The following is a 25716-nucleotide window of genomic DNA, read 5'->3' as shown; positions in this document are numbered from 1 at the left end:
GGGGCCGGCGGCGGCCGCGGCGGGGGGGAGCTGAGCGGAGCGCGGCGGCCGGCTCTGCCCTCCCTTCGCATGGGGCAGGGCCGCGAAATGGCGGCCGGGGCCGCCCTGAGGCCGGCAGGGCTCCCTCGCCTGAGGGCCCGGTCTTCTCCTGCCGCCGCCCCCCCCCCCAATAGACCAGGCCTGTCAGCGCGTTGTGGCACCGCGCTGTGTTTATGTCCTGGTGATCTGCAACTTAAAATAGGGCCCTTCTAATGGTGGGGGGAGAGGAGGGTTTGTCCCAGGCAGCAGCCCGGGCAGGCGAGCGGGACGCGAGGCCGGAGGCTGAGTTGTTAGTCCTGGCCCTCCTCCGGGTGCCCCCGAACGGGAGGCGAGAACAAGTCGCTGCAGCCCCTAGAAAGCTCTTAAAAGTGGCAGAGAGCCCGAGGCAGGAAGGACGAGGAGAAGGTCTGTTCCCGTTGGGAAGCTAGGGGTGAATTTGAACCCTGGGAGGGATGCGAATGCTGCTGCTTTTGCAGCCTGCAGCAAGCTCCAGCAAAACTTCCGCAGATTCACTTCAGTTTATATATAATTTATAGTAAACCGTTAAAGGTGGTCTATTCTGTAAGGCCAAACTGCCTCAGCCAGTTCTTCCATCGAGTCATCGAACTCTTCCTTGGCACGCTGCACTCCAACAAGTGCCACCGGTCTGTGGTCAGAGCAGGAGAGGACATGGACGGTCGAGATGCTTGTCCGGGCTCTGACTCTGCTTTCTTGCGTAAACTAAAGCTGTCTTGTTATTTCTTCCTTTGCCTTGGTTCCAACGTATTTACAATGGAAGTAATGTGGCGTTTACTAGGTTATAGGACGTGTCTAGTGGGTTTTGTAAAAAGCTTTAAGAGCTTCGAACAAAAGGAAAGGAAGGATCAAAAGGGAAAAAATTGCAAACTTTTGTGTGTAGATCTTACAAGGAACCTTTAATTGCGTGAGAGTTGTTATGCAGAAAACGTGAACCTACCTAAAATTTCTATGCTCTTAACGCAACGGTTAAATGGTGAGATAAGAAAAAAATAAATGCCCCTTTTCAAAATTAGGGAAATCCTGCTGTATGTCAAGAAAATCAGTGAAATTAGCTCAGTATTTTTCTGGATGACCTACAGTAGACCTCCATTTGAGCTTTCCTTTTCCTCCAGCTTACTGACCTTTTAAAAAGAATGGCCCAATGTATCCTTAGACAAAAGAGCTTGTGGCGACTACTCATGAACGGATATTAAAACGATGCAGACATGAAGTGGCATTTTTCAGAAGTCTACCACGTACTTAATCTGTTTTCTGGATGCTTAGGTGCCTGAATTTACAAATCTAGTTGATTAAAAAGAATTAAGTACTTTAAGTGCAAGAATTACTTGTTTCAAACATTGAACGTTAATTATACGATGCCCTCTCTGTCTTGTGGGAACAAAACAAGACCATAAGCAGTGCATTAACCTCTTGCGCAAAGGAAACTTTCTCCAGGCATTTTACCCAGTGAAATGTCTTCCTTCTTGAGATGCTTAATCCTCAGAAGACAACGTCGTTAAGAGTACGTATCACTGCTGAAGCAGGCAGATCTGGCTTTTGTTCCAGAAGGAACAATGGCTCTTACAGCAGAAGTGAATCAAACATCTTGCGGACTCGCTCTGAAGGGTATCCAATTAGCATATGGTCTAAAACTGAAAATAGGGTCCCCTGTGTCCAAACCAAATCTGTATGCCTCCAGTGTCTCTCCTAATTATTTAGAAATGAACGTTCTCCATCAGTGTGCTATCCAGGTGAAAGTAGGCAACCAAAAATGGAGTGGGTGGGCAAAGCTGTTAGGCAAGCTCTGCTTTTTCCTTCCGTGCTCACAAGCACTTGACAATGAGAGAGAACAAAAACAGCCATGGGGAAGTAAAACAAAACCCAACTTCTTTCTTGATTGTCCCAGTCTTGTGGCACCTGCAGTGTTCAGGGTGAAGGAGCTGGAGAGCCAAGTGTGACACCAGCCCCTGCTGGTTAACAGGAAAGTCTTATTTTTGCCCTTCATAAAATAGGAAAGAATCAGTTTATGTTAGGGGAACCAGAGATCCTGTGATTTACAAGCTCTTGCTGAGGACGCCTGGCTGACAGTTAATGGAGAAGTATGCTAATACGGTTCAAAGCAGCTCTGCCTGCTGAAGAGGAGGGAAGGAAGCCTGATGTTGAAACCTGGAACAAAGGGATGGACATGTCTGTTTTCCTAAGTGCCCTTTGGTTTCTGTTAACTTCCAGAAAGCCTCGTTGCTCTGATGTGTGCAGGCTGGGGCTCCCCGGGATGCGTTGCGAAGTTGGTAGAATTCCAAAGACCACTTTTTTGGCACAGGCTGAATCGGAGTGTCTTGTGGATTCATTGCCTCTGTATAGTGCAGGTCCCAGATGATGCTTGGCAGCTTGGTTCGAGGTGGAGTGCAATATACTGGGACCACAACTTCTAACAGACTACAAAAGACCATCCTTTGAAAATAAGATAAGCACCCAGAGAACCTGCATACTTTTCTCCCCCTTCTTTCAACCCTCGGGTAGCTAAAAATGCCGTTTCCTTATACAGTGGTTAGGCTGGGAAGCTGTCCGAGAGAAAGAATATCTGCTGCCAGATGCTCTTTTTTTTTTTTTTTTTTAATTCTAACACAGTTGTTTTTCTCTTCACTTGATAAAGTTAAAATAAACAGTCTCTGGGGTGAATTACAGGCGTCAAAATTGGATTGGCATACAAACTGTAGAGCAGTTGGTGGTTGAGAGTCTAGGGAAAAAGAAACAGCAGGTTTTAGCTAGAGGGGACAACAGCTTTATTTCCCTCTTGGTCCTTGACAACTAAGCAGATGTCCTACAATTATTGTTTTACCTTCTAGTAATATAGTATCTTTTCCTATCCTCCCAGGTATGTGACTGGCTCTTTTGCAGATGTGCAGGTAAGCCTCCTCGCTAGTTCAAAGCCGTATTTGTGCACCACTAGCTCCATCTACTGCCAACTAATGGTGGGCTGAGATTCAGCTCAACGCTTCTGTTTCTCCCTGTCAACCCTATCAGAGGATACCTATTTATTTCCAGTCTGACTTACGTAGGTAACAACTGATGGTCTTAGGAATAGGATATTTTCTGAAGGCCTTATATAGGGGTTTTTCACACCCTTTGTATTGCAAACTCTGCTTCTGGATTGAGACCCTCCACCACCACATACACGGATGTTTGCTGGGGTTTTCCGTAAGTGCAAACCTTACCACAACTGCTAAACCAAGCACAACGACTGTGACTGGGTACCCACTGTACTAGACTGGGAGAGACATAATGCAATGGTCCTGTTCTGAACAGCATGTTAAGTCTAAAATTATTTAGTTGAAGGAAGACTGGGGAAAAGAGTGCCAAGTTAAATTAATTTTTAAGGTTCTGGGCCAATATATATAGAAGTGCTTGCATGGTCTGTTGACAGACAGCAAACGATCTGTTCAGCAGTTTCTGTTTAGCATGAGGAAGGTGATGTTTGCACTATCTGAAATATCCCCTTTGAAAATAGAGAGCTGCATATTTTTCAGAGTTTATCTTAACCTAGATGAAGTGTGCTGAAGCCTGAAGAGTGTGGACTTTTCTCTTTATTTTTCCAAAGCAGTCCTGAAGTCTATTTCCAACCTTAACAAAGTTGTAATCCAAGTTTATCATCCTACAAGACATCTGACAGAGAAGTTAAATAGCACTCCAGATACTGTTTTTAAAACTCACTTAGGGGGATACAGGCAAGTTGGTGTTCAACAGGTGTGCAGTTGAGCTGGATTCTATGTCTTTACAGCTTATAGGTGTATACAATTTATAAAATCCCAAGTATTTTGATGTCTGCCTTTACACCCTGCCTGGTTCCCCCTTTTGTATTCAGTGCTTTCTTTGTGCCTGAGTGCCAAATGACATCTTAAATTCTTGAGCCTTATTTTAAAGAGAAATTGCATAACTTGGAATGGTTAACAATATCTTCAGTACAATTATACTCTACGAAGCTTGCAGCTGCTGTTGCAGCATTAAGTACGAACATGCTGTTTATTCAGGGTAACAACAAGGGGAAATCATCAGTGGAAATCATTTTTGCTGTCTAGGATAAGGGAGTTCCAAAAAGTAGAGTCTCAGCAGATGAGGCTTTTGAGCCTATCTAGACAGGACTGTCTTTTCTTTAACAGCAGATAGAATGATGGATGGAGGGCTGCCATTGCTCAGCTCTCTCTGATGGAATAACTTGGCACATAATCCTGTTTGTTTAAGGTTTTCAAAGGACAGCCAGACAATCCTGATAGCCGCAGTCAGCCCAAAAGCTACGCACACTGAGAAAATCTCAAGTGCTCTGCACTGTGCCAGTCAAGCCTGCAGCATTGTCAGTGAGGACAAAGTCAACAAGGATTCCGGTATAGCGCTGATGGGAGTGTGGTGCCCAGCAGCTTGGGGCCACAGGACCGGTGCTGACAACCGTTCACAACGAAAGGTGACAAATCAGCCCTGGCACCTCCATGTGAAATGACAGTCAATTAAAGAAACCTAGGAAATGTTTTCCTCTGTTATGAGCGGCCACCCTTGTACCTGAGGTGTGTGAAGTCCAGACTGACAGCATGGCTGACACGTTTGATGTCTGCCTGCAGAACTCATGGGGGAGTATCTTGAGGCCCTGTGTCAGCCAACCCCGTGTGTCACTGTGTTTTATCTGAGGTGGCCAGAGCGATGCAAATTGTCCAGAAGCTGAAAGCACGTATTGCAATTGTGCTTGAACCCTAGTCATGGCTGTCCCCTGTGCATATGCCAACAAATGCGTTCGCTAGTTCCCAAACTAGCCAACAACTACCGCAATGTCCCAAGGTGAACTTGTGTTAGGACTGGAGCCAGGCAGAGAGATAATCACTGAACTGGAGAATAAATGCACCATGTGTCTCTCCTGTTCAAAGCCACTCTAATTTCAAACATCTTGCCTCAACAACGATCTGCTAACAAACTACAGGCCAAGAATCTGTCAGAAGAATTTAAATACAATTCTGACAAGATCAGAACTAGACAGACTAAAACTTTGTTACTCTGTGGCTAAAACAAAGCTAATCAAATGCTTGCCCAGGTGGGGACAGAATGTGATCTCTCGGGGATTTTCTCCCTTTTGCAACAGTAGCTGTGGAAAGCAGGAGATTTGCCTCAGGTGTTTAATCTCATTACAGGAAATAGAGGTTGACCTAAATCCAAGAGAATGTATCCATTACTTTGGAGACTGAGAGAAGAGAATGAAGCTGAGAGCAGAGAGGCAACGTAGTCAAGGAAATGATATGCTGAAATGTGAAGCAAGTTTCCAACGATTTAGGAAGAACAAATTTCTGAATGGGCAAAAGGAGCTGGCAGAAAGAGATGGCAGTAAGAAATAAATCATCTTCCCCTGGGGGGGAGGACAAATGAAGTGTATGGGGGAGCCTTTGCTTGCTTTCAACTAAGTGCTTTAGAATGCTAGAAACTTGAGAACATCAAATGCTGATCTTATGCTATTTTCTAGCATTATGATACTCAAGTCATTATGCTACTGTCTATCACTTGTCACTACTGTTTAGGAGAAGTGCCTGGATTTCTGGTGTTCTGTTGATAATTGCACAAGTCCTTCTGTTGGGAGTGTTGGAATAAGTTTTCAGTCTTATTTAGGCTCTGGCAGAAGAGGCTGGCAAAACTACACAAACTGAAGGAGAAGGAAGAGATTTTCAGGTAAGAAGAGGTCTCTGAGCTGCTCTCTGAGATGCTGCAACACCTCATTAAAGAGGGTGTGAACGGGGGCGTTTCCATCTGGCCTGTGAATATGCATTTGAGTTGACTGAACATAACTGCAGATATACAGTTGTAATAAGACATGCTAAACTTCCAGCAGTAAGTGTTGATAACCTTTAAGTGTTTGAATTTGCAGAACATATTTGGAGCAGCAGGTAGAGGCTGTAGTGTTTAACCTGCCTTACAGTAGGAAAAACGTCTCCCATTTTCACTGAGGAAAACCACTAAACGTGAGTGAGACGAGCAAAAAAATACAGTGGGAATTCTGAGCAATGCAGGACTGAATCTTAAACTAGGGTGATGGAGGACTGGGCAGTCAGGTGCGCTGAAATCCCACATTAACAAAACTGCATTGCAGTAGTCAGTGATGCCTGGCTATTGGAAAGCAACCTATCAGACGTGCTGCTGTTCTTGCCTGTTTGTAGGGAATCCCAGCCTACAACTTTACACGCTCTGTTTGTTTCTATCTGAGAATATTAGTGCCCTCTAGTGGGTTAGGTGGCTGCAAAATTTTGCACTTGGGCTAAAATAAGTCAGGAACGAACAGAGAAGAGTGAAGGGAGCCTCTTAGTTAAGAATGAGGAAGATGCTCGACTGAAGTCTGTCTTATTTTATGAGTGCCTTATGTGCAGATTCTCACTTCACAGTATAAATGTGGATCTGTAACTAGATTGCTGTGTTATTTCTTTGGTCTTGCGGGAAGCAGATAAGTACTGCAAAGGTGATGCTGGGCTAGAAAATCTAAATGATCACCCAGATTGCACCCAAAAGAGATGGAAGGAGCATGTGGCAGGCCTAATCTGAAAAGTGAAAAGGGAGCAGTTATGCTCCCTTAAGATCTTCAGCCCTCTCTGAAGACTTCATTTCAAAGTACTACTGCTTCATTCCTTATCGGCCTGGGAGAACCAGAGCAGCTTTGGAAGAGATGGCTGTCTCCTACCTGAGCTTCAAAGTGATGTGATGTGTGGAGTTTCTATCATAACACCTGAGCCTACTTTATAATCCTGTGGCCTGTAATATGTAGCCGAAAATACTGATTCAGCCTTAATTCCTGCTCTCCCTTCCTATGGCAGGAATCTAGTTTAATACTATGATTCTGATAAAGATAGGAAAGGCTCTTGAGTAGGGAAATATCCCATTGTCTCGGAAAGGGAAGGAATAATAAACCCACAACACCACTTTGGAATTAGGTCTGTGTTTCATCTTTGTAGGACCCAAAATACTTTTGTCTTCTCTGGAATCCCAATAGGAACTACTGACCCTTTTAGAAGAAAAACTGGTAGTAACTCATGTAACTGAAGGAAGCTGATCATATCCTGAAGTGACCACAGCAGCCTTACAGGATTAATTATCTCGCTCTGGGAAGAAGCCGCACTCTATACCTAGTGGAAGCTAGGCCTTGCATCCTTTTTAAACTGTTGAAGCCATAATTACTCTTAGTGCTTACTTTAGCTTTGTATAAATAGCCGCAAGACATTTAAAGGGCTTTTGTGTGTGAGTGGGCCTGCTTTGCTGGGCAAGGGCACTTGCTGCAGGGAGGTCTCCAAGGAGCCGCTGCAGCCCCAGGGGCTGCTGCTTCCCTAGGTGCTGTCCCAGCCTTGGCTTCGGGAGCACTACCTGCGCACAGGCATGGGTCTCCCAGCACTGTTTGTTGGATGTCCATGTCAATGTTGCACATTGGATTAATATGGAGAGTATGGGAGCGGGGAGAAGTAAGGGAAGACTTCCTTGGAGCTGCCCGTGCTGGTCTGATCAGGACACTGCTCCGGCATTGCAGAGACAACCCAAGCCTCAGCCATACACAAAACACTTCTTTCTCAACATCTGTATTCCTGTAAATCGATGCAGAATTGCTTATGCCCAGTCATTTGGTGAAAGTCCCTTTTCTCTTGTGACTGATGTGAATAAATCCAGTAGAGAGATGGTTTCTCTATTACCAGCTTCCCACAGCAAAAGCTTGGGCCATCTGCTTAATGGTTTGTTGTGTTTCTGGCTGTGTGTTGTTGTAATACTAGCTAGAGTTCTGGTGATGCGCAACAGCTGCGTATGGAAAGCTTTACCCTCTAATGTGAAAAATGGGAAAGACAGATGTAATCTGAGTCTAATATTGTTTTTGTTCTTATTCTTCCCATCTCTCAGGAGCTCTTTTGCTGCTGCCTTTTCTCATTCTGTGTGAGCGCCAGAGCACCCTTTTTACCTGATAAAGCGGGTGCACGGAGTCACTGTCCCATGGGAGACAGCTCTGCTACTTCAGGTCTGTTACTTAGGATGTGCTGATCCCTGGAGGATATAAACTATATCACTGTGATGTAGGTGAATCTGAGCCTGCGTATGTTGACTAGTCCCACCCACTGCTTCAGAACGGACCATACAGGAGCAATGCTTTAAAGTATTTTGCTAACTGTGATTACAGGTTCAAGTAGATCTGTAGTGAGTGACTGGCTAAACCAGCAAAATTCCTTTATTAGAAAACGATGGAAAAAGGTTATCGGACAAATTTGGTGTTTTAAAGAGGAACGGAACCAAATGCCCTATCTTGCTGGTTGGGGGATGGGAGATTTGGGAGTAGTTAGCTTGAGGAAAAACTGAACAAAAATGAGTAACAAAGACGGGTCTTATTTTCGTCAGTTTAAAGTTTCTAGGTTCCTTGGTTTTGTTATAAATGATGGCACTAAACAGCAAGCCTTGCCCAAGCTCCTCTGAAAGGCTCTCTGATATCAGCAGCTGATACCCTACTGCGCAGGGAGACAATTGAGTCTGTTCCTCCAGACAATACACCTGTCACTGGAAAACATAAAGCTGACAATTAGCAGGGGAGGATCTGTGTTGTGCTTTCATCCCAGACAATAAGAAAGGCCTGGAAGAGTGAGATTAAGCATGGCGTGTCCACAAGAGATTGTTGAAAAAACCTCGCTGAGACTGTTGAGCGTTTGGAAAAAACAAAAAAATAAAACTCTAGTTAAAGCCAACTCTGCAAACAAGTCTAGAAAGCAAAATAGTGCTGGCATAGGATCATTGGCCTCAGAAATATGAGCCTGAGAGTGTGGAGCAAAGACTTTCTTCTAAACTGAGATATCTTGTAATTGTCAGCAGGTTATCATAGGAAATAAACACCGAGAGGGGTTCTGCACAAAGAAGCTGCAGTGAGAGTTCTGTATTGTTTAACTAGGACTAAACAGCAGCATCTGTGGAAGGCCTGAGGAACAGATGTCTTACCCAGCTAATGCAAGTTCTAAACCCTGGGTAACACTCCAGACTTGGCCCTCTGAATGGTTAAAAGTCTCCCAACCTTCAAAGTCCCCAAAAGCCATGGAGCAACAGAAGTACTCTCAGCTGCCGCTTGTGACCAGCGCTGAAACTAGAAGGGAAGCAGCTGACCAGCTCAGTCTCTGTATAGAGCTTTATTAGAATACACTGAATCGGTCAGCAGCTCTCAAACTCTTTTCTGCTGGTGCAGGGATTCTTCCAGCTCTCGGGCATCAGGAAAGCCACAGAAGTAAATTAGGAAAGCTTATTCTCTTCACTTGCGGTTCCATCTTCCCAGGCATATTATGTACAAGTGCCATATGCCACAAACTAATTTCTGCTGTAGGTTTTAGTGATAGATCCCTAACTGTTCTCAGCAGTGCAAGGGGCACAAAACAGGAAGAGGAGGCAAATATTTATTCCATAGCTCTTGAACAGCTTTCCATTTGCATGCAGTTCAGGTGTGACTTGTGTGCTGAAGGTAGGCCAGGTTGCTGGTAATGGAAGTTTGCTGGAGTAAAGGACTGCAGGGGGAACTGCATGTTTTGCCATCTGAGGAAGTGAGCCAGCACAGAAAGGCTCTTGAGACCTATGTACGTATTTGGATCACTCTGTCCCCTTGAGGAGGTATTGCTCTCCTGCCTGAGAACTTGTGACCCCTCCCCTCAGCATCCCGAGGTACGTATCTCTGACATACAAGACTCTTGATGTGAAGCTTGTAACATCAGGAAGTTTGGTCAACCCTGATGTGACAGAGTTGAAATGGGGGAGAGGAAATGGAGAGACCTTGACAAATAATAGGATTGCCAAACATGCAGGTGTCTGGCCATAAAAGCAAATCAGTGTAGGCCTTTCGAATGCAGAAGAAGGAAGCTTTTAGAAATCTGAAGAATTAGCTTGAACATGTGTCCTCGTGTCCCTCTCCTGCAGGGCTGTGAGTGTGAAGTTGCAGCTGTGATCCAAAGAACAAATTGTTCACTTGATGACTGCTGCTGGCTAGCTTTGCCAGTTAATGGTTGCCGTGTAGCCTCAGACCAGTCTTCTCAGTAATGTGTGCGTGGAAGTTAGGAGGTGATACTGCACCTTTGTCCAGAAGAGGTGAAAGAATTGGCTGGCTGTCTCCATACAGCACTGCTTCCAATAGTTTGATCCATCTGAGGATGACAACATGTGTTAACAACTTGCTCTGAGTGGCAGGCATAGGATGTTCTGGACTGATGTCTGCCTGTAAGCTGGAACAGTGGGAAGCTGTACCATGAATGGATTGCTGTAACACAGGTGTCCAAGTATTTGCTAACTGCTTTGTGAATGCTGATGCATCTTCTTTTGGGAGAACGGACCTGGAGGTCCTGCAGGAGTAGAAGCCAATCCAAGTGGGCCAGCTGGAGTTAATGCAACAGCAAGCTCCTGTGTTTCTGTTTGTACATTGCAATCTCTGGGGAGTGTAGGAAGAGGAGAGGAGCTTTAGCACAGAAGTAACTGTTTCAGGGTTGTGTTAGTTGTAGAGGCTAAGAACACATTGAGAAACCCATTAGTCTTGTGCCTATCACAATGGTATGTTGTCCGTTCTCAGTCTTAAATCTGCCACAGACCTTAACTCATGGAAGTTACAGGCTGCCTGTTTGCTGGAGCGGATGACATTTGAGGGGAAGGCTTTCTTAGTGGGACTAGAAAGCAGAAGTGTTTTGTCCATGTAGAAGCAGCTTGGAGTTTTAATTTTGGCATGTGAGAGGCATCTGGGCTGTGTCTGTCCTCATCTGCAAAGTGCCTGAATTAGAGGAAGCAGAAGGCTCTGATTTTTACCTCTTGACTCACAAGCAGCACAACTGCCCCTTCTCAAGTACTCAGCACTAACCGAGAGAGGAAGAACAACTACTGCACTGAAATAATTACTCTGAAGTAATAGTTAGGCAGTTCAGGATGGTTTATTAGGATGGAGACTTTTATGGTTTCATTTCCCTCCAGACACTGACACATGCATCGCTTGTAGAAGCGAGAAACAAGAAGAGAAACATCCATGTGCACGTAAATAAGAATACCAAGGAATCTTTGAACTGTAGAATAGGTATCAGTATGTGGCATCAGCACTAAACAGCAGATTATGAAGTTTTCAGACGTGTGAAACAGTAAAATAATTGAGATATGGCAGGCATGCAATATACCTTATCTCCCTCCCACCGACTGATGGGGTTGTGAAGTCTGCATCTTTTCTACCAGCCATTGAAAAGCCTCCTAAGCCAATGCTTGGCAAGCACTATCTCTGCTCAGAAATTAATCTGATTCAAAGTTTGGGAGACGTTAAATTCAGTAAGGAGGAACCGCGTCAGAGAGAGGGTCAGTTTTATGCAGTAAAAAGTGGGTTAAAAAAACCCAAAATGCTGGAGTAGGATAACATCTACAGCTGGGCTAGGGAAATGTTCTTTTGAGGGATAACTCTGCAAGGGACAGGCTTGCAACATGACCTAGTGATCTTTGACCCGCACATCGCTTTGTTCCGTTTCTCAATAAATCTTATTTAGACACATGGCTTTCTACTCCACTTGGCAAATATTTGATTTATAAAGATTAATGTGTTGCTAGCCCATGTGCTGGGAAGCTCTTCCAAGGGTTGTGTGAAAGATGTGCCTTGAGGGTGGCAGATGAGTGTTTACTAGCTGGTAAGGAGCGTGCTTCCTGAAATGCACCTGATTTTTTAAATTGACTGCATGCAAACAGAACTGCAACCTGTTTAAAAATAAGCTAACCCAGAGTGACAGCATCACCCAAACTGCACAACACAATTTGCCCTTTCCTCAACTGCTTATTAGAGAGATTTACAGGCATTATAAGTACTTTGGGATCTCACCATCTCACTCTCCCAATGTCATATTTCTTCTTGCCAAGGTCTCCTTGCACTGGATGGACATCTCTCAACTCTGAGAACTCTGTTATTTCTAATTTATTTTGAGATAGGTGGAACGAAGGCTGACTTAAGGAACAGCAACTGCCTTAGGAAGACAGCTTACTGGCTTGAATATTTGCTTTGTGTGGGTCAGTGCAGGTACAATGGGAAGTTCTTTGAACTGGTGGCAATGACTCTGCCCCCATAGCAAGGGGCAAACAGGTCACAGTGCCTATGTGTTCACGCGGCTGCAGGAAATCCTTTGGGGAGCTGAGAAATCCCAAGGAAGCTTCCAGCAGGTCAGATGTTGGACCCTGCTTTCTGGGCTTGCCTGGCAGCCCAGGAACCTGCACTCTGGGGCCTTTTCAGGCCAAGTGTGATTTTAGGCAAAAGGACAATGAGATGCCAATTATTTGCCACCCCTTCTTGGCTATCCCCTTTCCTCTGAGAGGAAAGAGATGCCTTGGAAGCTTTCTTGCCAAAGCCTTCCTTGATTCCAGCCAAAGCATACATGAAGTCTGATTTTAAGTCTGGTATGCGATTATGGAAATCGGTTCAAATTTAAACCCAAAGTACTTGTGTCAGTAAGGTTAAAAACTTGGGCAGCATTTGTTTAGCACAGGAAGCTTTTCTTCACCCACCCCCCCCGCCACATGTGCACAAAGGATAGTTTGTAGGTCTATAGCAGAGAGGGGTGATGCTGGAGTCTGTGGCCTGGATGCCGTATCTATTGCTACCAGAAAACTGCATTTAGTGCTGTTAGAATTAACCACCTTTTGCTATCTGAGGTGTGGGCAAAAGCAATATAGTTTCCTGTCTGCTGGGGAGCTGTAGCTCTTTCCGTTGCAGAGTGGTGTTAGTTCAAGCCCCATATGAAACCTAAGTCTAGTTGTAAGTTTGAAAAACACTTTTCATCTGAAGATCCTTGGTCTAAACTTTGGCTCTTCCTCTTTGCTCTTTCTGTCTTGTCTGGAAATAGATCCAGATTTGGCAAAACTGCAGCAAGTCCTGGAGCCCTCTCGCAGCAGTGCCACACGCTATGCCAGCCTCCGATGCTATGTGCCCTGTGCACCAGGCCCTCTCCCAACTGGCAGTGGTGACTAAGCAGACCGGAGCAGCTGCCTCAAAGGTCCATTCTTCTGTGAGAGATTTATTGCGACGAGCAGAGGCGCTGGGATGTGATAATTGCCTTCGTTCCCGGACGAAGACCCTAACAAACAAAAGGCAGTTGCCCGTGAATCCATGGTGTGACTCAAGCATTCGCTTGGAGGGGAGGAGTGAGAACTGTGTGCCTGTTGCTGTAGCAAAAGTGAATGGACGTTAATCAAAAGGGTGGTTCTGCCCTTCGCAGTAGAGAGCACAGCAGCTCCGTGGAGGCAGCCTGGGACCTGTAGCTTTCAAATCTGCCCTCCCAGACTGCCCTGGCCCCAGGGCCAGCGTGGGCCTCTGCTTGGGGAAATGCCAGAGCACTAAAGCTGCCAGCTCTGCTCCGCAAGAAGAGTGCGCTAGGGATGCGCTGAAAGTGTCCTGGGGAGCGTCTGCCTGTTTGACTCGCTGTTTTTTCAGTCCTGCCCCTGCTCATATCAGGCTGGCTCTTTTGTTTGTCCTCACAGACAGCTCTTATAGACCTTGTTGTCTTCACTTGGACTCCGGGTACGTTGATGTTAGACTCTTGCTACCAGCAGGATCGCTGGTAGCTTCCCCCACTGCCTTATTTTTCTGCCAAGATAATGTTCCAGATTTCCTGCGGGAGCATCATCGGGGACCTCCATGGAGAAGTGATTGCCTGGAAGGAAGATCCACCACGCTGCTCGCACAGGTTGAGGAGTGGGGCGGGTCGCGGGTGCCTTTCTGCTGGTTGGGCGGGCTGGAGCTGCAGCCCTGGGCCGGGGCGGTGGGAGTCAGGTGCACTGGAGGAGTGTCTCCAGGTAGCAGCTGGCCACCTGTGGCTTTTTGGGGGGAAAGAGATGAAGGAATTTGCACGTGTATTTAAAAAAAAAAAAAAACACTCTAAGGGATTGTGTCGGTTCCTTTGCAGCTGAAGCTTGCAGTGCACAGGACCCAGGCAGCAGGATGGGGTGTGTAGGGTGGGGGATGTGGAAATAGGGGATAAGGGATGAGCAAAGTGTATTTGGGGGATGCGGAGTGGGGGTTGTGAGGGGTAGGGGGTGGGAGATGCAGGGACAGAGAGTGGGGGATGCAGGGAGGGGATGGAAAATGCAGGATGAGGAGTGCAGAGTGGTGGGGATGCCCGAGCCCAGCGCTGCTCCAGGAGTTTGTATCACTGCCGCGTTCAAGCACCACCCGCTCTGCCCTGCCTGCAGCGACAGCGAGGCGGGTCTGGCGTGGGGTCTGGCAGTGTCTTTGTGCCTGCCAGGCCTGGTGCTGACGCTGGCGGGGGCTGGCCAGGGCGGGGGGCCGACGCTGCCCAGCTAGTGCTGCGGGGCTGAGCAGGGCTGCGAGGGTATCTGGCACAGAGGAGACGTGGCGGCTATGCGTGCTCGCTGGGCAGCTGCGGGGTGTGAGCCGAGCGCTCGGAGTGGCAGCACTGCTGCAGCCCTGTTGGCCGGTGGGGCCTATTGGTACCTAACCCAAGACCTTTGTTTTTCAGCTCTGCTCCTGCTCGTATCAGCACAGCTCTTTTTTATCCTGCTGGACAGATCTGTTAGAGCTGGACTCCCGAGGACGCTGATGATATACTCTGGCTGCCAGCAGGATCACTAGTAACTCCCACACTGCCTTACTTTTCTGCCAAGACAATGTTCCAGGTTTTCTGCGGTAGCATCATCGGAGACCTCCGTGGGAAAGCGCAGAGCTGGTGCTGCTAGCACGGGTCAAGGAGCAGGGCGCGTCGTGGGCGCCTCTCCGTTAGTGGAGCGCTGAGCTACACGGTGGTTGCAGGCTGGCTGGGTAACTTCCTTGTTCTCACTTTCCCTTGCTCCCAGATCAGATGAACACTGAATCAAACACACGTCTTCCTGGAGGGCTCGGAGATAGTTGTCTGTCTGACAGCTGTCTGCTGAACTCTGAAAGACGTTTGTGAAAATGTTTTGAGTCAGGGCTTCACTTTGATTTCCTTTGTCCCTTAGCAGCACAGTGCTTAAATAACATGCTTTTACTGCGTGCACAGGAGAGTCCCATTGGAACCAAAGGGATTACTTAAGGCTAGCAGTGTCAGTGCTGAAAGACAGTTTTAGGACTTGTTTGTATGGGAGACTGTAATGGCAATTTCCATGTTTGTGTCTTTACGTATCCATGAATTTATAATATCAGTGCAGTTACCTGACTAGATTTTTATACTGCCCTACGCTCAGTATTTCCCTCAACTGGGTCCTTTTACTGCTGCAGAGGTGGTGCCAAGGGGGCTGCCAAGCAGAGCCGTGAAGTTCAGCAGCTCTCCTGCATCACTCTGTGGTATTGACTTGAATTCTAAGGCACCGATTGTGGAAGAAAGCTAGATTTAATAGTCTGCAGGATCTATACTGGTGCTATAATCGTGTGGACTTTAAAAGAAATTAGAAGACTTTCTATGACTTGATGTCGCTTAATAATGTAACTTACGATGGCTTTTATTAAAAAGGCTTTAATTAGTTGATACAGATAAAGGGACTCTACTAGCTTGCCTGTCTCTGAATTAATGTTACACTTGTGTATATGATTTAGGATTAATTATCCTGTATCCTGGAAACAAATGTTCAACTAGAACTCCTAGTTCCTTTAAAAAAAAACCAGAGCATTATTTTGGTAGCCTGCTGTCCAGAATAGGTATTTCAGAGAGCTGTTTTCTCATCTTTGATACAAGACTTTGAGCAAAGTAGCGTTCCTCTGAGAACTAGCTTTCTGCAGAGTGCTTCCGTCTTTGCAGTGTATCTCTAGTAATGCTTCCTTTATTCTAGCAAAGAGTGAAAGCTTCCCGGTTGGTCAGCATGTTTAGGAGAGACTTGAGGCCTGAATCTTGGCTCCTCAGCTTTCTGGTGAGTTTTACAGAGATTTTAATAATTAGAATAGTTAAGATAATATGAATGCTTTATACCAATATTAATGCAACATCCTTTCTTACAGGTTGGTAGTCTGTCCAGAAGTCTCTTAGCCTTTGCAGCTATTGCCGAGAATCAGACTTTTGCTGGTTAGTATTCTTATCAGCACTTCTGTATGTTTTTATAAACAATACTCACCATAGAGATACAATGCATAAAAAGGCATGCAGCTGCAGGAACAAAGGTAAAGAAAAATTTTCTGATCCCCTGTTTTTGTGGCTGAAATTATATTTGTATAGCTAAGTATTTGCTTGGCTAACTGTGAGATTTACTGCCTGAAAATCAGGTAAGTACTGTCCGTTTGCTAGCCTTCATGCCGCTGTAACTGCAAAAAAAACCCAGATAACTGTGTGCTTGCAAATTGCATTTGCAAATGCACAAACTGATAGGAGCTGGGAAACGGTTAGGGGGAGAGAAATAACGTGTCTGTGCAGGATGGGTGTTGTTTCTGGAAGTGCATGCTCTAGCTTGTGTGTGTCTGTCTTCAGATTTGACTCGTGTCACGATTGAGACCTCGAGACACATGTACAAGTATGTGGCTACTCCTTTGGACTGGTGGCATGCAGACAGATACTGCGAGCAACATTTTGCTCAGTTGCTTTTTGAACCCAGAGACAGTGAGCGAGCTTCCTTTAGCAAACTGCTGCAGTCTCACCATATCAAGGACTCTATCTGGTTAAATGAAATGAATGGCGTCCCACCCAAACCGAAATGGAGACGTGAGTATAACTGGGCTTGGACTATTTGGAGACATCTACGTTGCTGGATCTTTTTCATACTGGAAAATGAATCTGGTTGGAAATGTTGCCACTCTTCTTATTACCACTACAGTAGCACCTAGGACCTCCAGTCCCAACCTGGGATTGGCAGGGTGACTGATGGTGATCCCAACACAACAGCTGCCTGGTCACTGTCAAGATTTGTTTAATGCCTTGCAATGAAAGGGGTCTCCTCTGCTCTGTCCTCCTGCTCCATCTCCCTGTAAAGCATGTCTGGCTTTGCTTACCCCCTGCCATTTGTGACCCACAGGTCCTGCAGAACGGTGATGTTAGAGACGGGACCAGGAGAACGGGCTTTCTCCAGCAGCAGGGCACTGCATGGCAAATGCCTCAGAGGTCTTATTTGACTCTGCTCTTGGTGGCCATAGGACAGGATGCTTGGGAATGTGCTGTTCCTTCCAGATTCCTTGTTTGTCATCCTGTCTGCTAGAAACAAGTTTCTGGAACTTACACTTGCTGGAAAGATGTGCCAGCTTGCCCACCATCCCCACCCCCTCCAGGCACAGGGGAACCTGAAGCCCTGCTGCATGCATACATAGAGGGTGTCCATGCATGCTGGGGCCATGGGTTCTTAGCTTGGGTAGGGGGCAAACGAAAACAACGATTACATCCCGGTGGAAGGTGAGCAGGCTTCGGCCTGTGCATCTTCCTCCAGGGTAGTTGAAATTTTCGTGTTCTCCTTCCAGAGGACCACATCGTACCAGTCCTGGTGTTTGGAGACAAAACAGATACAAAATATGTGAAGGTGCTTTCTGACTTCCCAGCTCTGCCTGCTGTCACAGCCTGTGCCCACCTCCAGTGGGACACCAGGACCCAGGAGATTGCTACTATCTTCTCATATGCTGTGCCTGCTTTTATTAATGAGTTCCAGCTCCGTGGCTTTGTGGACGAGGAAGGCTTTGTTCGATTTGCTCTCATTATCCATGGGCACCATTCCCCATATCTGCCTGTGTTCCGCGCTGATGGGCAGTGGCATCACTTTTGTGTGACCTGGCAGCAGGAAAATGGGACCTGGGCCATTTTTGCTGATGGTAAAAGGAGGGCATCTGCCAGCGGTTTGTGTGCTGCGGGGCTCTCTGCCCCCCAAGCCATCTATGGCCAGGGGACTTTCATAATAGGACAGGATCAAGATTCCCTGGGAGGCACCTTCAGGGAAAAAGAATCCTTCAGTGGGAACATCACTGACTTGCACATCTGGCAGAAAGTCCTCAGCGTGGAACAGATTGAGAGAGTTCGGTCATGCCATGTGGTAGAGCAAGAGCTTGTATTTGGGTGGAGCTCAAATGCTCTGGAGGTTGAAAGCACCATTCAGCAAGTGACCACACAGTTTCTTTGCCCAGGTAAGTCCTGTCCCCCTTGTTTCTCCCATTCCCTTCTGCACTGGGAGGTCAGCAGAAGGCAGAGCATCCCTCCATGTAGGGATGGTCTGGGAAGCAATCCTTAGGGAGGGAGTTTTGTTCAGTTTGGGGAGCAACACATCGCTCCTGGGAAGGAAGGCATAAGCAGATTCAGAGCTGGGCTGGGCCATTTCCAAATCATACTTAAATTCGTAGTCAGAACTAAACCATTGGTCATTGAATACCCCTGCGGTGACCCACATCCAGTGCTTCCTGATGCAAAACAACCCTAGCAAAGATAGTCATGGGCTACCTGTACTCTTTCTCTTCTACCTGGAGAAATGGTTTACTTATCAGTGATGCTGATCCTGGATATTGCAAGCCTAGTGCTTTGACGCTCTACTAAGAGAAAGGATTTTGTCTCAGCCAGATCGACTTGATAATTTTGGATCAAAACATGAACTCAAGACCTAGCCTTGTCACCTCTAGTGAGCTCTTTCTGGAGGGTGTTCACTAGACCTGTCGGAAGCAGTTTCTGACTTGGTCCCTGCTCTGCTCTGACTGGGCTGTAGGGCTGCTTAGGGAGCAGTTTGCAGCTTTTGTTTTCAACAGAGTTTGTGAATTGCCTGCAGGAAACAGGATACCTGCTTGGGGATGGCATGTCTCTGGGGAATCCTGGACCTTCTGTTTGTGTGTGTTTCCACAGGGCCTGTTGAGGAATGCCGAGTTTTTGAAGTTGGCAGCAGTGGGTTCGGTTACACGTCTTGTTTGCAGTCCTTGCCTTTTATCTGTTGCTACAGAAAGGGTACAGCATCTGTTATTTATTTGTTCGTTACTTCCATGGCATTTACTCCTGGAGGTCCTAGCTATGATCAGGGCCAGCACCAGGGAGGTCTAGTGTCTGCTTTGAGGGGTTTGCACGTAAAACATGCTGTAGCCAGTGACTTGACTTAACCTGCCAGAGGGGCATACAAGTGATTTTGTTACTCTTCAGCTACAAGTAGTAGCTTGTATACGTTTGTATGCTTGTATACATTACAGGGCTTGTAGGTGCAATGCTGCAGAGTGCCACCAAATCCAAGCACTTCCAAACGTGTTGGGTGGGAGGATGTGGGGAGGAGGCAGATATGAAGGGTTAGGCTGTCTCTCCAGGCGGGGTCTTGTACTGGAAATAATCTGTGAAGTCTCCTTGTCCCAACTGCCCTCCTAACTTACCCAGCATCCGAGGACCATTCCCCAGTCTTTAAACCTGGCTTATGTTAACCATGCTGCTAGACGCCACAGCAACGCTTACCCTTTTGTTTTATTCTCAGATGCATATTTGCAACTGAAAAAAGTTCAGCTGGAATCCAGGCATTCGCTTGTCAGCCATGTGAACATGCTTGCAGATAGGACTGTGGTGAGTCCTGCAGGCCCAGCCGTGGTGACTGTGCTCCAGGGCGCTGGGAGCAGGTAGGAGTGGTTGGGGTGGACTTGCTGGCATCTGTCTGGTGCTTGAGAAGGTCACTTTGCCAGAAGTTACACCTCGGGCCTCTTCTGAGCTGCTGTCAAAGAGAGTGAGCAATGCAGCTGTTACCTGTGGGTCTAGTTTCTGACATCTGTGTATGACTGGTTTTGACATAGCCTGTTATACAGGCTTGGGGATTGGTCAAGCAAATTCCCAGTGGTTTGATTGAACAAGCACAGCATGGCTTCAGGCTGGCTCTTGTTTCCAGGGTTGAGGGGCTGGGCAAGAGAGTTCAAGATGCCAGGGCAGACGTCCTTTCTCTAAGATATGCCTGGCTGACCAGGCAGGGGAGAGCGTGCTGTGCGTTACCTAGGGTCCCTAGCGTACTGCATAACTGACAATCAGGCGGAATCAGGGCTCTGCACTGAACTAAAATACCTTTCCCGTGGCAGATTCCTGAGAACATAATCACAGGTGATGTCCGAGACATGAACCTCTCTGTTGCTCTTGGTGCTCTTGATGTCCTGGCATCTGTCCTGAGGGAAGGACAGACGCCTGTGGAGTCGTCTGACCTCCTTGGAGTGCTTCAGTTACTAAAGCAAGTTTCTGATGTGAAAGTCCAGGATGGAGAAGAGCCAGAGGTGTTGGAGCAGTTGAGCCGATTTTACATGGAAGTGACTGGGTTAATCCTGGAAGAACGCAATATTGAAACGTGGTTATCAGTCAGCCAGGTAATGCACAACACCGATGGTCTGGGAAGCTATATGCCACATCTGTTCATCCTGTTGTGCGTGCAGCTCCTTGGCCTGCAGTATGACCACACGTTGAGGACCTGTCCTTGCTGTGCTAGTCTCACAACAGTCATATGCAGCCTTTCTGGCTGTATGCTGGTGCTCGTGAAAATGCAGCAAGCATGGGCGTTGAGCCTCTTTGCCAGTTCAGACAAGGGCCAGCTGCTTTAGCATTGCCTTGTCTGCTGGAAGTGTAAACAGTTTCTTCTATGAACAAGTGCAGTCAATTCTTTGCAATCCCCTGCTGTGGTTGCCTCAGCTCCCTTCAAGCTTCCCCACTTTGTCAACCTGGATTGACAGGATTACACACGCTTTGCAGGTTCCTGTTGCTTTGTAGATTCCTCGCTCTCGCATCCTACTGTCCTTGGCAGGGCAGTGCCCTCTATTCATAAAGTCTGTTGCGTTTTCCATGGGTGAGCTGCCAAGGAGTTGTCTGTCATCAGCCCCCAAACTGTTCAAAACAGTGTCGGGCTTTGTGTGAGGTATTTCCATCATCTCACCCCCTGTTAGGATTTTCTCCACTGGCTTAGTCTTCCCTTCTCACACAGGTCTGTTGTACGACCTGCACCCTCCGCCTGTCTCTGGGGAAAGTGTGACAGTGCTTGGCCTGGCCAGCGCTCCAGGAACAGAGCCAGGGGCTTCCAGAGATGAAAGGATGCTGAATCGTTTAGAGCTTACCTCATCACTTAGAGTGGGTCTCTGTTGCCACAATTACTCATAGCTTCTTGATAGTGCCATAATAACAATTGTAGCTTAGTTTGCTGATGGAGAAGGAGGATTTGAGTTTTACTGCCAGGAGGTTCTCATGGCTGTGTTGCGTGTTGGAGCAATACTTGTGCTGCATGACGTATTCAGGACCTTGAGTAATTGGGCCAGTCACTATTACACTTCCAGTAGTAGAGTTTCTGGGTGAAACCTTTTCCAGGAAGAGAGGGATGGTTGTTCTGCAGGTTTGCAAAGATCAGGAGTAAGCTTTACAAAATAAATCTTTTTATTTATTTGCGTGCTGGTTTCAATGGCTTTTTATAAAGACCAGCAAATTTCCCTCATTTTCATTGTCTTCTCTAGTGCTGAAGGACCTGGGAACGTTCCTTTTTCCTTTTTGAAGGAAAGCAAAGCAAAAGCCTCTGTCCCACCTCTTCTCTTTCTGCCAAGGACCAAGTCTTTAGGAAATCTATTGTGTGTTGTGAGTAGTGTGATCTGGCAGTACAGGCATTGACTTCCATTGTTCTGCACGCGTTTCCAGGTTATCAGAGGGCCTATGGCTGTTGTTGAGATCTCTGACAGAGTGGTGTCAAACTTAGCCCCGCTGTTGACTGCAGGGAGGACAAAGATCACAATCCAGCATGGGAACGTGGGTGAGTGTGAACAAACAAGGCAGGAGAGCACGGCACCCTTGTCCTGTGGATGCTCACGGCATTGGGCTGTGCGGCTGGCATCTTCGGCACCTTGTTCCCTGAGACAAGGCCTGTTAAGGAGGCAAGGGCTGCGGGAACCCATCAGGCCTCCAGCCGTCAGGAGGTCATGAGGGGCTGGCAAGGAATTGTGGCTGTTTCTCCCCTCCAGCAGAGCTGCTGTGTGCTGGCCTGGGCTGCACTTCGCTCCTGGTGGTTTTCCAGGCTGATTCTGAAAAGAGGCTGAGCATTGGTGAGCAGCAGAGCTGGATCAAGGCATATCACAGGGACCCAGTTTAGTCGCTTGATCTGGTTTCTACTCTGCTCCGAACACCTCTCCTTCTCTGGCTCATCTCTTGCTAAACCTTACAGCTTTCTCCCTATTTCCTTCATGCAGAAGTGTTGTAGTATGGGAGGCACCTCTCCAACCCACCTTTCAGTTCAGGATTTGTCCTGAACTGAGTGTGCCTGGGCCCACTGTATGGTAGGGCTGCAGCCAACTCTGACTGGCTCAAGACTGGACAGATCCCAGCTCCTCTGTGTTCAGCACACGGCATCTCGTACATGCCTACCAGGCATTCCTCTCTTCTGTATTAGAAAGATGGAGAGGAGGAAACCTGCTGCGTTCCTCTACTCAGTCCCCTTCTGCAGCCTTTCATTTGTAAGAACAGGAGTCAGGTCACTCTGTTATAAAACAAATGGATAAAAAGGGATTGTAAGAAACCTATGGGCCCAAGAGACAAACAGCCCAGATGCACGTGAGCTCAAAGGGCTCTCCTGCAGCAGTGAGTCTTGACTGGGGATATAAGGTCCTGGTAGTTTTTTGCTGTAACAGTAGCTCTGGAGGAAGGCTGAACCCTAGTTCAGACCCTCCTTGTTTTTGCCCTCGCCACAGGGATGGAGGTCAGAAAGCTGGAGCTGAGCAGGCAGGAGCTGAGCAGTGAGGTGTACCTGATCCAGGGCCCCGAGAGAGACAGGCACGACTTCATTGAAGTTCCCACGGAAGAAATGCAAAGACTGAAAGCTAAAGGTAGGGTGGTGGTGTCCATGCATCTCTGGGATGTTTCCCCCACGGCACTTTGGTCAGGGGAGCTTTTCTGCAGCATCTTCGTAACAGCAGAAAGACCCTTTACTATGCCTGCAAGTAGCCTGGAGGAGTGTGGGGGGAGATGCCCTTGGTTAAAGGGAGATAGTCTTCCTCACACAGCCTATCTACAGCCTTTCTACAGGCACAGCTCAGAGGCTGCTGTGTGGTAGGGTCAGTGCATACCTGCCCCTGCCCTCCCCAGGATCCCTGGGGAAGGGAGCCGGGGATTGTTCATAGCACTGTAACAGCTTGTGCTGAGAGCTACCCACCACATGTGAGGATGCAGTGAAGCTGCCTGGCTCCTGTGAAGAGGGACACCCACCCTGTTTCACGCTGCCATCTCACCTGCTCCCTTTGGTCCTGGTCTCTGCCATGACTTTTGTGCCTGGCTGGAAACAGGCTGGACTGAGGCTGGTGAAGGGCACTGAATGTGTGCGTGGCAGCTGCATGCTGTCCCTGCTGTATCGCACATCCCAGATGAGGGCAGCGTTGCAGAGAAGTGGGCTGCCCAGGAGTGCATGTCCTGCCCTGCGTGCTGGCACCCTATCCCACAACGCTCTCTCTATCCAGGTCTCAACAGAGTCATTGTGAAAAACATGTGGTTTGGCTTTGGCTCCCTCCAGCGCTGCCTGGCCAGCACTGGCAGCAATGCTGTCTTCCAGGATGTGGCTGCCTCTGATGGAGGACGGAAGTGAGTGAATTTGCCGGAACATTAAAGAAACCCTTTCCCTGCCCCAGGGCTGGCTCCTTTCTCAGCAGCGTAATGAAGTCCCTGCTGAGTCCATAAGAGGTGCCATGGAGCACCTCTGCCCTGCCTCATCCTGTCCTGTTTGTCCTTGTCCCCCCACTTTCTCCAAGGTGCATATGGTAGCAGGACAATGGAAAGAGGCTCAGGAGCTATCTTGGCCTGAGCTGTGCTGTGAAGCTGCCTGTGTTCAGTGACGCACTGTAGCGTCTCTTTTGCATGCTTTTGTTAACCTTGAGGATAATCTGCTCTGCTGGGGGTGCATTAGGTACTGAAGCTGAGGGGGGGTGCTGCATGCCCCCTCTAGCTGGGGCAGAACTGGAGGCAGAAGCTGTTGGAGCTGGGGAGCCACAACCACTGTGGAAAAGCAGCTGCTGGAAAGCAGCAGAAGGCAGTGTCCTGTTTTTCTCTAGGGAGCCCTCTGAACACTAGGTGGGAGTGGCAGTCCACGCATCCTAGATGCACACACTGGTCCTTCACACTCAGACCTTTGGCTCAGCCATTGTGCTGCTCAGTTGCCAACCACTTAGGATACTCTAGTGCCTCATTTGCACAGTCACCTGGTGTAGTTGTGGAGAGAAGTGCTTGTGCTTTCTATTTGCTAGGTAATCTGAGATATCTTCTGCCCTGTGCCCAGGCCCTTTGCTGGTGGCACTGAAGCACTCAAGAGGCAGCTCTGGACTTCACCACTCTGTATAAAGTGAGATCCTGTTCTCTGAGCACATATCCCCTGTTATCTGTCTGTCAGTGACCTGTAGGGTTTCTCTAATAGAACAGAGAGGAAATGAGCAAATCCTGTAATCAGATGAGTGTATCGTGAAATGAGTTATACTGTGGTAATCCAGCCTCACAGCTGGAGTGAGGCAGGGTAAGCCCTAAGGTGGAGTGTCCACTTGGCTCTAGGCTCAGAGAGCTTGGCATCAGCTGCTATGAGCAAAGTCTTGCTTTGTTTAACTTTGAGGCCTTCCCCCTTTTATTGACAATACTTTCCTTTTCAGTCTCATCTTGTAGTCCCTGTATCTGTGAGCAGCATGCTTTTCCTTACAGGTACTTGAGCACCACAGTGGGCACTGCTGTCATTTCATCCGCTCTGCTCAGCGATTACCAGGAGATTAGCACATCTGTGCACTATCACCTGCAACACCACACCAAGGTACTCTGGCAAGGAGGCTGTGCTTCACTGCTGCCTTCCCTGGCCCGGAGCAAAGCTGGCATATTGCACTGTCTGTCCCAGCAGGCTATGCTGAACCTCTGCTCGAGGCCCCCAGACCTCTTGGAGTTGTGGGTGCCCCAGGCCTGGGAAGGCATTTGTCTGGTGCTGGTGGGCCATGCTCTGTTATGTTGTAGCCCTGCAAGTCAGCTGTATAAAGTCTGTCTGCATAAAGTATGTGTGCAGCTGTATAATCTTCTCTTCTCCATCTCTGCCTGCAGGGCCTGCCTGATAAGCTGGTGGGGCCCATCTGTGCCTTCTGGAACTTCAGCCTCAGGTGCCTTGTCTCAGTTTAAGTCCCCAGATTTGTGAGCTTTTATTTCCACTTCAGAACCAAAAATAACAACATAAATAAAACAGTAAGAGTAGTGATCTGTGATTCTTTGCATGCTTTGCATTCTGACATCCTCTATCTGCTGAAGTAGAGCTCTCCTGGGAAGATTTCTTTTGGAAAAGTCATTCACAAGCAAATTACCTTTAATGAAGCATGTGCAACTGAAATGGAAAGCCCTAGTTAATTATAATTGTTGTCTGCAACAAAGAAGGGTTGGGCCAAGAGTTATAACACAAAAGACATGCAATACTCCAGCACCTCATAAAGGCTATTTGGCACCGAGACGTGATTTTGTTGAATCTCACCAGGGTGAGACCACTGGGAATGTGCTATTTTATGGATTTGTAATTACGTCATTTGAGTGGACTAAACTCCTTAGAGTTGTAATCTTTTAACAGACGTGGATCAGTTTGGGGAAGGTGGGAAGAAGGTGCTTTTGGAGGCAGCTGGTTGCTGCACAAACAAGTTCCGCTAACCCTGACAACGTTTGATCTTCCCTAGGTCCTGGGGCAGGCTCAGAGAGGCAGTGCTGCCTAGTGAGGACAGAGCTGGCCCAGTGTTGTGGCGAAGGTCCCTGTGTAGGGAATGCACACTTGGAGCTTTGCTAGCCTGCCTGGGCAGCGGAGAGCAGC

General features: G+C 47.6%; 1 protein-coding gene across 4 annotated transcripts in view; it reads left to right on the top strand.

The window, feature by feature from the left end:
* The first annotated feature begins 2782 nt into the window (after nucleotides 1-2782).
* The window catches only part of ADGRD2 (adhesion G protein-coupled receptor D2), a 43971-nt gene continuing 21037 nt past the window's right edge, over nucleotides 2783-25716 (top strand). Inside the window, exons 1-19 of one of the 4 annotated variants that reach the window (XM_068914924.1) lie at nucleotides 2783-2942; nucleotides 4276-4492; nucleotides 5208-5397; nucleotides 5667-5736; nucleotides 7936-8050; nucleotides 12903-13742; nucleotides 14535-14833; nucleotides 15820-15897; nucleotides 15986-16049; nucleotides 16449-16679; nucleotides 17426-18079; nucleotides 18783-18881; nucleotides 19390-19475; nucleotides 19976-20254; nucleotides 21561-21672; nucleotides 22604-22738; nucleotides 23366-23486; nucleotides 24588-24693; nucleotides 24972-25027. In XM_068914924.1, coding sequence (XP_068771025.1) covers nucleotides 15850-15897; nucleotides 15986-16049; nucleotides 16449-16679; nucleotides 17426-18079; nucleotides 18783-18881; nucleotides 19390-19475; nucleotides 19976-20254; nucleotides 21561-21672; nucleotides 22604-22738; nucleotides 23366-23486; nucleotides 24588-24693; nucleotides 24972-25027 — 1991 coding nt within the window. In that variant the 5' untranslated portion in view covers nucleotides 2783-2942; nucleotides 4276-4492; nucleotides 5208-5397; ... (3 more) ...; nucleotides 14535-14833; nucleotides 15820-15849. Of the gene's footprint in view, nucleotides 2943-4275; nucleotides 4493-5207; nucleotides 5398-5588; nucleotides 5737-7935; nucleotides 8051-9699; nucleotides 9721-12902; nucleotides 13743-14534; nucleotides 14834-15819; nucleotides 15898-15985; nucleotides 16050-16448; nucleotides 16680-17425; nucleotides 18080-18782; nucleotides 18882-19389; nucleotides 19476-19975; nucleotides 20255-21560; nucleotides 21673-22603; nucleotides 22739-23365; nucleotides 23487-24587; nucleotides 24694-24971; nucleotides 25028-25716 lie in introns of those variants that run through there. The other 3 variants (XM_068914923.1, XM_009689584.2, XM_068914925.1) reach the window with 3 other exon arrangements.

This window comes from Struthio camelus, chromosome 20 (genome assembly GCF_040807025.1).
Source record: "Struthio camelus isolate bStrCam1 chromosome 20, bStrCam1.hap1, whole genome shotgun sequence".
NCBI classification, from domain to species: domain Eukaryota; kingdom Metazoa; phylum Chordata; class Aves; order Struthioniformes; family Struthionidae; genus Struthio; species Struthio camelus.
This window is presented reverse-complemented; position numbering and strand designations above follow the sequence as displayed.